Here is a 13,050-nt window from a genome sequence, read left to right on the forward strand (position 1 = left end):
ATGGTTCAGCGAAAAATTTTTCTCTATTAAGTACTGAAATAGTATTTAACAGTAGTTAAACTAGATGATAATTTGGGGTACTTCCATTTCTGAAACTACTTACGTATACTTCGGGCTTAAGTAATTTTCATTCCAAATCTTCTTAACTAGCACAACACACTAGTTGAGTGTGTTGTGAATGGTTCAGAGCTCAGATAGATGGATCACACAGTAATGATTAAGTCATCAGAAAAACATATTATATAATGGGGTGGGAGGAGAAATCAACTACATAGATTCATATCAAGTTCAGACTTTTTACCTTTAATAAGAGATGGTCTGAAAAAAAGTCTAAAATGCAAATACTGCCAAATTGGGGGATGTATCAGCTTGGATCCTTATAACTTCAGTCCATCTCCACCATTAAGTAAACAAGGTTTTGAAAAGCCAGTCTCTTATATTAAACTGACTGTAAAATAAAATTTACAAGGTCTTTTTAATATCTTTTAAAGATGGAACAGTCATTCACAAGTGTCAAGTTGCCTCTCAAATTTCATCAAATAATATATTTTCTCAAGAAACATTCTGCTCCTGCTTAACATTTCAAACTTGAAATTGATCCCTGTGAAAATAATAATAGTCTGTTTAAAAATACGAAGTATAGAGGAGGTAAAAGATACTTACTTCATAATTAAGAAGGGAAAAAAAAAAATCAGTTCTATTTTGGCTAAGCCTGTACAGAGGAAAGAGAAGATGGACAATTAACTCTCTACCACAGTGATATTTCTGAGATAAAATCAGATTGTAACTCACTTCAGGCCCAATGTTGTCTTCAGGTTCATAGGTTACAAATGATTTATAGTCACCAGTTTGTACTTAGCATTCTGGCTTTTCCCATATTGGTAAATACTTTATAACCAAAGCATTTCCATGTATCAGAAATACCTTTGTTAGAATGGCTTAACACAACTCAAATTGCTTTAGATCAAAGCAAATTTAAATAAAATGTCCCTCTGCTTCTTTACAGGAGGTAAAAAAAGCTCTGTATATCTGGTGCCTGTATTCCTGTTCCTTCACATTAGAGCTGTAAGTCTCCTCTTTCAGGTCACGTCTTCCACATAAAAGTGCTAAACTAATGCCGCTTAATGACAAATTAATGTCCATGAATAAAAAATACACCTCTAATAGCATAGAGTAATTTGCCATTACAATATCATCATTGGACATGCCCCTGGTTTAATACGATGTATTTAATTCATAACTTAATGAGTGATATATAAAAAGAGAGAGATGAACCCTGCAATTACATTTATGTGAGTCTGTCACCTTATTTGTAAAACCTTAGAGTCATTTACATTCAAATTAGAACAAATGAGTGATTTCACAAAGTGCAGTGATAAATGACCATTGCTGCACAAGACAGAACTGTATTTCCTGTGAAAACATTAACAGTTTCCTATTATTTGTTAAAAATTACAATGCATATTGCCCAGTGTTGTGTGAATAATGACTTTTTTACTGATTGGGTCAGAAGACTAATATGGAGTAAAAATAAATAATTTTTCTTTTCATTTTTTCTGATTTTAGCTTGAATTTATCTGCTCAAACTGTTACGGACTCACACTGCCACCTGCTGCCCACACCTGGGGTGGAAGGGCCCCGATTGCCTTATTTCAAGTCCAGTACAGCCATTCGGCCTTTTGGGTTTCATATCTTGCACTCAAACAAATTTTCGTGCCAGACTGCTAACTGGGCATGTCGCCGAGGTCACCAGCAGGTAAGCGTAGCTGCACTGCCCAATTACAAATACTGCCATTTTGGGGGTTCATGCATCTGAACTGCCTCAATTAGTAATAAGAATTAAAAGCTAAAGACATTGGGGGGCAGGAGGGATGAGAAGGACATAAAATTGTAATAAAACCAAAGAAGAATTTTGAACACTAAGCATTCTGGGATTCATCAGCCCCTGTTTACAGCTTTATAAAAATACTAGAAAGTTTTGAGAAGGAGGAATCTTTCAGGGGCTGAGGGACAGGTAAGGAGGCCACGTTGGCTAGAAAGACAACGTGAGAGGGGCAGGGAAGGAAACAGTGAAGTAATACAGCTTCTTTGCTCCTATTTAAAACACACACCAAAGCTGCTCTCCCTTTCTGACAGAAATTGCAAAGAGAAGGAAGACGTAGCAGTACCTGCCGCTTCCCAGCTTGTGACCTCTCCCGCGACTCTGATGCAGAACGTGGCAACGTGTATCCACACAACTAGCTAGACAGCTCAGGAGCTTTAATCTTGCCAGCACTAGTAAACCTAGACACTCCAGCATATTTTTCGACACATCCATCAGCAGTTCCAGTTCAGCTTTGCCAGCTATTACTTCATTAGGAAAAGCAGAACACACACACAAAGACAGCAGGTTCCTGACCACAGCTGTACCACTTTAACAGTTAACACCCCAGGAGCAGAATATCCACTACCACATCGCAGCTAAGTAGCAGCAGTTGGATTGCAGTAAGAATGGGATTCAAAGTGACTGGGTATATCTCATTTTTACTTTCCCCACTGACACCAACTAAAAAAAAAAATGGAGAAAACCACCATCACTTTTTTCCCCAAGTTCCATTTGAAGTAGAAATGCTTAGTAATGCATTTACATTTCATATATATAAATCTGTATCTAATGTATCTGTATGCTAAAGAGAGGAGATACATTCCCAAAGTTATTTTTGACCTTTGTACAAGAACTATCCTAATGACTGTCAATAGCAAAATGACTCAAGAGCTGACAAAACATGATCCTTCAAAAAATAGCAGGCTAGCACAGCAACAACTGGTTGCATACCACTGAAAACCAGTGAAATGCAAGCTGACATTATTTCTGTGTACTTTGTATTCTTGGGATGGGAAGGTCATTCTTTCCACCACAGGTTGGTTGACTCAAATTTGAAGGTGGTGGCTTTATAAAACAACACACTAATTCTGCGGGAGTGGCGGCTGGAGAGTGTGCATGCATGTACTCAGATTAAAAATTCAGTATTAGTTAAAAAAAGGCAAGTCTTAGTTGCTAGATGACCTTTAGATTTTTTTTCAATAGTTTAATTTGCTCTATATGAAAAACCCAGGAGCTAAAATCCCAACTGAGCTGGGGCTTCTCGCAATACAAAGGTGATGCTCTCAATCTCTGGTGTAAGAATTAATTCATCTCTGAAGGAGTGTATCTTAGTGAAAGTTGGGATTGTGTTGTTGGCACTGTTCCAAATGGAGAAGTTGAGTTTAAGAAAAATAAATAGCATTGAAGCTCTGGCTGCACCATGTATGTAAACCATGCACACTCTTTTTAATTCCACAAGCAGATTCATTTGTAGCTTCTTTCTTTTAAAAACAGTAACCTATTTCAATCTAGAAACACATTCAAATAGTTTAAAATTAGTAGAAGAAAAGATCCAGATAATTAGGTGTTCGTACACCATGAAAAAAATTTTCTCTTATAAGCCTAGATTAACCATTACAGCAGAGGATTAAAAATCAAATGCCTCTACCCAAGAAAAATTGCCTGCTTCAATCATTACCAAGAATTACTCCAGGAGGTCTTATTTTATCATTTGTGAGTTGATTCATTTAATTTTTGCATTCCAGGCCTGACCCTGCTCTGTGTCTGCTTTTGTATACAAGAATCCAGAGCATACAGTACAGAGGCGTCTCCAAGAAAATCCCAATTGACTGCTGCTGTACAGTGCTGTGTTTTTTTCAGGCTCATTTTAATCACTTAAAATGTTCTTTTCAGCTTAAATTAGCCCTCTTTAAAGATACTACAGCTGACATGAGTAGCAAGTGGGCAGGTATACCTGTGGCAGAGTTCTATCTGTTGTACGGAAGTTTCTAAAAGGTAATCTAGTACACTTATCATTTATCAGGGAACTTAATGCAGTTAAAACTAACAGGAAAGTTGGCATCAGACTTTTCACTTCCGTTGACACAAAAACATTTATGATCCCAAGAACAATTTTTAACAGTCAGGGGAACTTTACTGGCAATCAGGATCACTGCTCATGTCTACTATACTTGCTGCTCCTAGCTACTGTGAGAATAGGAAATGATTTCCAGCATTGAGTACAGGGAGAGTCAGCTAACATCACTTCTAATAAGGCTATATTGAAAATATGCAATTGTACAACCAATAAACACAACATAAATTATATCCCAGGCTCTGTCCAGTATGCAAACTTAATTTGTTCTTCACAAAATGTGCCTGATCTGGCAGCAGAAAGTTAAAGGGGTAAATGCCATGTCCTGTCTCTCAGAAACAAGAGCTTTGGACAGTTCTGCAGCTTCTAAAGCTCTCACACCTATCACCCTATAACTGTGAATGTAACTCAGGAATATATAGAACTCCACTGAAAACAATAATACTGGACTTTAGTAAATACAAAAAAAATCACTTAGCTTTAAGATTTCAAATATGGACAGTCTTATGTCTCAGGTCCCTGAATGCCAGTAGAAATCAACCTTTGGTTTAAAAGCTGATTATTAAATCTATATCCACACAATATTAAGCTGATGTTGATCAGTAGAAGGAAATTCCATTAAAAACTTGTATTCTCAATAGCATTCCTTCCTCAAGACTCTGATTACTGAAATAATTTCCAGTTTGTAGCTCTCTTTGGTACTTAACATACAAACAGTTGAGGAAAAAGACAAAACTTCTTATATCTACAGTCAGTTATATAACTCAGACATATTTATGAAACAAACATTTCTAAATTCTGAATAAATCTTTTAACACATTTGTTCTGTTGCATAAGAATAAAGTCATCATGTACCCTTCAGAAAAACATTTACAAGCTTTAAAGTGCAAAATAGGTCATCACAAACACACTACCTAATACCACGTTCTCTACAGCTCAAGTCCATTCTCAGATTTCCATCCCATTCAACGCCTTCAACTAGCTTTCTCTTGCCTTCTCCAATGTCATAGTAGGAGAGTTATGGTCCACTGGAACTCTAAAAGCTAAAACTTTTAAAAGGGAAACAAGACAATCAGACAAGTCATTCCCTTTATATTTCAAAGTCTACCTGCTGGTTGCAGCTCTCTGCCTTCTTTGAAAAATCTCAGCGAAAACTGAAAATCAATCAGAGCTGGAAGAGAAACTCAGGAAACATGAATCTTAGAGAATTAGATGTGCACTCTGCAGGCAAATGAAGTGTGTGTGAACACAGACCTTAGTGCAATTCAAGATGCACAAAGCTGAAGTCTTCGGCTTAGCTTTCCCATACCTATGTGGCAGCAATACAGGTAAGAATAATCACATTGCCTTACCGTTTGTTTAGGTTGAGATGGATGTATGAGATTTCAAGCATTGTTTCAATGTTTAAAGTACCTGAGAATTATGCAGACGACATGATCGGAGAGGTTCATGAATATGTATGTATCTTAAATAAAATACATCAGCATGCTTCCAAAAAGTCCTCCTCTACGAATGAAGCTAAAAACAAAACCCCCAAACAGCAAAGGCTGGGGAGTAATCATAAGTCAAGATATGACACTCTTAAGGTGGGGGGAGAAGAGTGCACAACACAAAGCTGGAATTAAGACCAAAAGTAGGGCATTTCTCTTGTTTGCAAGTAGAGAAAATATGATCCACAATTCTTTTAAAAATAAAAATTAGTAAATTATCAATTGAAAATGAGAATGAGCTTTCCAAAGAGAAAATGGAATTAATTAGATGCTACAGAACATTTGATAATGTTAAGTTTTTAGATGATAAAACACATTTAGCAAACTAGCAGTGTTGTTAAAAACCTCCATTGCATCATGCTACCATAAATGTCTTAGAGATGGATATTACCTAATTGGGGGTGGGGGGAAAGAATGTTTCTTTCCTTTTTTTTTTTTCTGTCTTTCCTTTGATCAAAAACTCTTCATAAAAATGTCAAAATCATGATACAAACAATTTGTTACAGAAATCTTTTCTAGATTTATCAACAAATTGAAGTGCTCTAAGCTGCTTGGTCTATAAGAAAGAAGATCTGTCACAGTCAAAATAACATCTTGTTTATTCTGACACCACTGAGAATAAATTCCTTAAAGATCAGTGAATATAAAAGTAAGTGTTGGCTGGAAATGAATCTGCCCTAGTGCACTGCAAATGATCTTCGACAATTAGACCCTTCTTCAGTGAAGTAGATCAGTACAGTCGTCTTTGGAACCCACAGACTACAAATGTGCCTTGGAACAGGTATGTCTATGGGACATGCCATTTGCATTTGTAGCAAAAAAAATTCTTATTAAAATACATGAAATAATTACAGGCTCCAGATAAAAGTAACAAGAAGAGATTAAACCCTCTTGAGCTCCAAAAAAAACCTGCAAGCTGGAACATCAAAAGAAAGAGAAGAGCGGGAACAAGCTCTAACAATAAGAACAGCACTCTTATACAGGAAAAGCCTGGTCCAATCCAAACAATTAAAGACAACCCTAACAAGTTAAAACTCTGTCATCTTTATGCAACAATAATAAATGACAGCTAGATCCCACATATGATATTCCCTGAATTTATGCAAACTAAGCTAAGTTCATGATGTCTGAACAACTCAAAACAGCAAGAAAGAAATTCACTAGTACAGTAAATGAAGAACTCTGCAGCACTCAGACTCATCAGAAAGAAGAGAAATGGCAAGCATTATTCTCTTCCCAGCATCTGTACCATTGCATGTGGGGTGACAAGACACCCCAGTTACCAACTGCAGCAAGGATAAGTGGCTTTAAGGAAGCCTTCAACTACTTCGATTTTATTTTTAGATGGTACTAAAATAAAGCAATAGATATTTTTTAAAGTGACCCAATAATACGTAGAACATAAACAGATACTTGATATAATTAATTTGGACCCTGAAAGATATCGCAGTCTTTATGCACAGCACCTTGTTGACCCCTGCTAAAAAGGCTTATACAACTACTCAAGGTTGACTACTTGCATGGACTGCAACAGCAGAACAAACAAGACTGATAAATTCCTACTGTGATCTATTCAGACTGCAAATCTGTCTACACGATTGCCTTGATGGGGTGAACCTGGTAAAAAACATACTGTAAAAAGAGTAAAATATAGTCTAGAGACTGACATGATATAAGCTACAATCATCCCACAGATGTCCATGTAGACTCAAAACCTTACAATGAGACCCTGATTAAAAAATACAGACCTACCACTGCTCTGTGTCTCCCAACACATATTCTCCCCTCCTTATTTTCTACCCTTCATCCCCTGCCTTATTCCCTACCTCCATCACTGTAAATCTGGACACTGGGTCCCACTTCCTCTTCATTTTTACACCAGTGTAGCTCCAGTTACCCCACCTTGGCACACTACTCAGAGTAACAGAGCTCTTTCACATTATCTGAGTAACTGCATATTGCCTGTCACCTCCAGAGAATTTTTATTGGTCCGTTAATTACAGAGTAATTTGACAGCGATGTTTGTTCACTCTAGGGTTGTGGGGTTGGTTTTTTTGGGGGGGCTGGGGGGGGTATGGTTTTGGGTTTTTTGTTTGTTTGGTTTGTTTTTTTAATTCATTAGCAGTCTGTTCCTAAATATGTGACTATGGTTTGCACATCAAGGATGAGATTCAAAACACTGTTAGTTCTACAGCTGTCTTTCCACTGCAGTGACCTCAGGATTAAAAGTATGAAGATGGTGCCAAGGGAAGAGCTACAAATAACAGAGACTGCTCAACACAGCTCACAGAAGTTAGCATAAGGACTTACACTGAGCATGTACCTAGTCCTTTCCTACCGCTCTCTCATGTCCCTACCTCACTAGCACTACAATACTCAGCTTCTTCCCTACTCTTTAATATTTCCCCTACCTTCTTTGCTGCAATGGTCTCTTTGGTTCAATTTCTGACAAAGACAGAGCACGTAAGCAGCAGAGACATGCTTGCACTGACTGATTTGTTAGGGTGACATTAAGTACACTGTATGGCTATCAATGTTAGACTTGTATCTTCTTTCTCATTAAAAGTAACCCCTTCCCATGCCTGCCTGACAACTGGTAGGTCAAAGGGTTTTGTGGCTTATTTGGCATCTCACGTTTCTTATTTCTCAAACCAAACATCTTTCCCATTACATTCCATGTCTATTTTCTCAGAAAAATTAAATCCCTCCTTACATTCCTAAAATCAAACTGATACAAATTGCAGTACTCTACCAGCTCCTTTAACTTTTCAATCAATTTATAATGCACTAATTAATACCACCTCATTGTCTGAACATACATTTTAAAGGCTTCCCTAAGGCTAACACTCAAGGAACAGATTCTTTCTCCATAAGACACAGACCCTTCAAGTATGTCCTGAAGCTTTTATCATGAGATCCTGCATGCCTATGGTACTCAGTAGCTCAGTGTGCTGCCAGGCACACTCAGACTGTTCAAGGGCAGTTATGCTGTTAGAAGGCAAGTGCATACGGAGAGGACTGTGCCAACAAGCATTTCCATGCCCAACTGTTGCTCAGATACAGCCAATGCACCCTACTTCAGAAACAATACTGAAAAATTACAGCAAAAAGGAAACAGTTCTGTAGAATTGCTATTGTCATTTATTTTTAATAAGGCTTTTCAGAGATACACATCAAAGCTATGTTCTTGCTACCATCATGAGCCATCTCCTATATAAGCCAAGCACAAAAAAATATTTTACTGGATTCAGATTTTTTGCTTCATAATGACAGTCCTACTGTTGATAATATTATCAACATTACAGGCACGACGCCAGTTGAGAATAAGGTGCTATTGTAAGTGTCCATAACAGCATAATGATGCATATTCCAGGGTACTACTACCTCTCACTGAAGCATAGATATTCTGTTATGAACACTTATGCATCTGAATGCTTCACAATATTCATGATCACAACAGGGAAATATTTAGCATTTGGTAAAGTGATGCAGAAGAAAGCAAATTCTCTGGTAAGAGGGGGAATCAAACTCCCAATGTCCTGATACTAATCAGTGGACCATCCTTGTTTTCAGGACTGAAATGGACAAAATGGATGGGAGGAGAAAGCACCTATCACAAACCAATACCCAAATTACACACAGAAGTCAGGTCTCATGAAATCCAGTTTGTTGCCACATAGGTTACACCAGGTATTGTACTAATACTCTCCTACTGAAATTAGTCTTGAAACAATAGTTTTTCAAACAGAAATGGCTGATAATCAGGCAGAGAAGCCTCACCTGAATGAGATAGTGAGAACACAAACTGAGAAGCTCCAGCAGCTGCAAATGACTCCCAGCTGCTAGGACATCTTGTATCACCCCTGGTTCCAAGAGGATCTGTAAAGAAGCAAATAGAAAGTTTGTCATGTAGAACTCACGAGTACTTGTAGAAAACACTACAGGCCTTTGTTGTTTCAGACATTTAAGTCAACATAAAGAACAGAAAAAGTACAATTAAGCACATAGAGAAGTCTTTGCAGGATGGGGACAGAGTTTTTAAAGTTCACCTGAATTGCCCGAAGGATTTTTAAGCAGATTTTCCTGTGAGAGTCCAAAAGCCACATTACCTCCTAAATCCTTTAAAACTAAATGCATGTTATTCATTTAAAAAGGAGACTTTTCAAAATAACAGAACCTTCTTTTGTTATCCATATATCTGGATGCTTCCATATACACTGATGAATCAAGCCAACAGAATTGACTCGGAAGTCTCCACTATTACTATTATTCATGGTTGTAAAATATATACAGGCTAGGAACACCCTTCCCATTCTTGCATGGTACCACTTCATAATTTTCCTAACCACTGTCTTCATTTTACAGAGCAAGGCTGTGAAGGCACGGAGTGAGCATGCTGCTGGGGAAGTGCCAGAAAGGGCTTAGAAACCAAGACTGATTATTCTGTCAGTTGCTCACATAAAACTCCTACTCATTTCAATTAAAATCACGCACAGGCAGCAGCCAGGATAATTGGGCCTGAGCTCCTAGCCTGATGTCTTGGGGTCAGCTTGTTAGAGCATCCCTTTCAGGACACAAAAAAATCTTTAGGAATACAGACACTGGTCAACTTCTTATCAGCAATCACATCACAAAATATCCACACTAGTATTATTTAAATATAAGTGATGCGACATCCAACAAAAATCAGAAATGCACGAGAAAAATTAGTGTTTCAAAGATACTCAGTTTATTCAGAGTTTTATCCTTGTTGTATTTCCCTGGCAACTTTGGTTTCACACCACATGAGGTCAGTCTCTCACTACTCCACAGGGAAGTAAAGCTTTTTTCAGATCCTTTTTCTTCTGCCCACACAATTTAGTTTTATCTCACAGCACCCTTTATATGTCTCAAATGCAGTGGAATAAGGAGAATGGCAAACAAAAGGAAAGACACTCGTCTGCATCTTTTGCAGTTAAACTAGTTTTGAGGGAAATGAAAAAAACATGTATGCATTTCTTCAAGCAAAACCACAAATCATCTCCAACATAATGGATGTATTAAGAGCAGTAGAGAAGGGGATTGATCCTTGTCATATCAAGAACTCATTTATATTGAGATCTGTCACCATATGACATGCTTAAAGCTTGTGCAAATCACTATATATATTCATACTAGGTTTTAAGTGAACATATATGTAATTTACATACAGTATAAAAGTTCTTTATCTAGCCAGAAAGACATGTAAGGATCTTAACGTAAATCAGTCAGGCTCAGCACAATCCAGGTATTTGGCTGGTGTTGATGACATTGCTGTGCATGAGAGGTAGTTCAATGTAAAACTAGAAAGTATTTCAGTTATAAAAATATCTCCAATAGGTTGTGGTTTTTTTTTTTTTAAAAAAAAAAAAAAAGAGCAGTACCGTCAAGTATTTTCAAGTGAAAACTCAAGGTCAGACTGACAAAACAAGCTGGTTTAGACCTTGCAGTGTTTGTTATTCAGACATCATTCACACTGAGGAAGTTGTTGTCTGATGTCATATTACTTACTAAGTGCCAGCCACCAGCTTAGCATTGTTAAAGACACAATATGAAGAGAACCAGAACCCTAAGCAGATTACTACCTTGTAGGCATAGACAAGCTATATTTAACTATGATAATATTAATGTATTTTAAAGCTACAGCAATCCATTTACGAATAATACTAGTAGCATTATGAGATGAGAAGTAGGACAAGAGGCAATGAGGGTGACTGGCCACTACCTAGAGGTGATTTGCACAAAATCAGCAACAAAAGTTCATTTCAAAGTGGCAGACATATTTTACATGTTTTTACATTTCTTACAGCTTTCCCATATCATGCAAGATTTATTCAGCTCAGATAACACATTCACCATTGTGTTTCCCAAGATAACTGAGAGAAGTTTATTTTGTCTCTTCCCAAGACTGTGTCTTAAACGGAACTATCTGAATTTTTATTCAATACTCATTTGGATATAGGCAAAAATACTAATTCATCCATGCTAAATGCTCACCATCAGCAAACTGCACGCTGGGGAAACCCAGAAGAAAAAGAAAATAAGGAGGAAGAAAATATTGCAAGTCTTCCTTCTCCTAAAACTGGCATAATTTACAATTATTCCACACCTCCTAGATTCTATACATTAATAGAATTACTTGATTTTCATTAATTACCAGCATAGCTGTTTATATGCTATATAGGCCATCCAGCTGAATCTTAACAGTAAATGCACATAAATACCAGCATATGCACACCACAATCACACACAGTGGCTGACTCTCCTCTGTTTATCTAACCCTCAAAACAATAGCTCAGAGGTCTTCGTGATTACTCTTATTGAAAATTAAGGAGAGGGAAACAAAGATCTACTTTCGATTCACACCTTCAAAATTCATCACAATTTATTAGTGTGAAAACTAAAGAGATAAACTTAATCATTTTCCCTTCTCCATCCTCAACCCAAGGGTTATGAGGCATAATTATCAGGGCAGAAAAGGGAGTAATTTGGAACCATCAATGTCAGACAAACTTTGCAATCTTCATCAGTGAAGGATGTGCCTTTGTACGGCACATGCCATCTTAAGACTGGTTTCTGTGCTATTTTTATATTAAGATTAATTAGCTGCAATTCAGGTATTGCACCTGGCTGCATCTTATTTATGAGGGTTAAATTTCCATTATGCTCTCAACTTTTCTCTGGCCCGTGATGCTACCCAAGAAAATCAGCTTAACCACCTTCTCCCTGTATACAATGGGCAGATCTTGCAGATAGCCTGAGTAACTTACTTTCCCAAGCCGCTAGGTCTGATGTACTGCTTGCTTTCACGAACTATATTTCTCCTTCAACACACAATGACTGTGTTTTCAAAAAGGAATCTTGTTCTTCAGGATACCATTCTACCCTCCATCGTTCCACAAACCCTTCAGATAGCACACAATAAATCCACTTCACTCCCTCTTGTGGGCAGATCCGTAGGCCAAGGGATAGAAAAGATGCAAAAATCTGGTGTTTCTTTGCAACAGAGTGCTGAGTTCACAAAATCCAGAAAGGCAGATTACAAAATTTCTTAGATTCACATTTCTTAGACATACAGTTTAAATCTATATGGAAATGCATCCATTTATGCTTCATTGATATATTGAGGAAAGCTGCTCTGCAAATGCAAGAATTAGAAACTTCTGTAAATTAAACTTGAGCTTCTGAAGCCCAATTCTGAGGCAGAAAAGGGAATCCTATAATCAGCCACACATGGCCCTGAACACTGCATCCTCCAGGCAGCAGTTTAAAACTGGAATTCATTCCCCCTTTTCCCAAGATTTTCCTCTTCCTTTTCCAACTCACCCTGCATACCTGCAACACAGTACATCTTAGGGCTCTGGGTAAGCATGGAAAAGATTAACTGGGATCACACATCTTGCCTCTCTTTTCAGTCATTTTTCTTTGGTAGCCTTCTTGGCATCACAGACAAACTAGCTGCTATGACTTCCTGGGCTAAGAGCAGTATGTGAACCACCATCCTTTCTGAAGAACTACTCATGCTTCACGTCCACACTGTCCAGACTGAGAACATCCTCCTACTCTTCTAATGCCTCTCACCCCCCTACAACCAACAAACCAGT

The 13,050-nt window shown here is 37.6% G+C and overlaps 1 protein-coding gene across 4 annotated transcripts in view; it reads right to left on the bottom strand.

Annotated features, from left to right (window-relative positions):
• KLHL32 (kelch like family member 32) overlaps window positions 1-13,050 on the bottom strand; it is a 130,326-nt gene that overhangs the window by 52,939 nt on the left and 64,337 nt on the right. For all 4 annotated transcript variants that reach the window (XM_074820763.1, XM_074820764.1, XM_074820761.1 and 1 more), the window contains one exon: window positions 9,209-9,307. In XM_074820763.1, the coding sequence (XP_074676864.1) occupies window positions 9,209-9,307 (99 nt within the window). The remainder of the gene's footprint in view (window positions 1-9,208; window positions 9,308-13,050) is intronic.

This window comes from Strix aluco, chromosome 3, assembly GCF_031877795.1.
Source record: "Strix aluco isolate bStrAlu1 chromosome 3, bStrAlu1.hap1, whole genome shotgun sequence".
Lineage (NCBI taxonomy): Eukaryota > Metazoa > Chordata > Aves > Strigiformes > Strigidae > Strix > Strix aluco.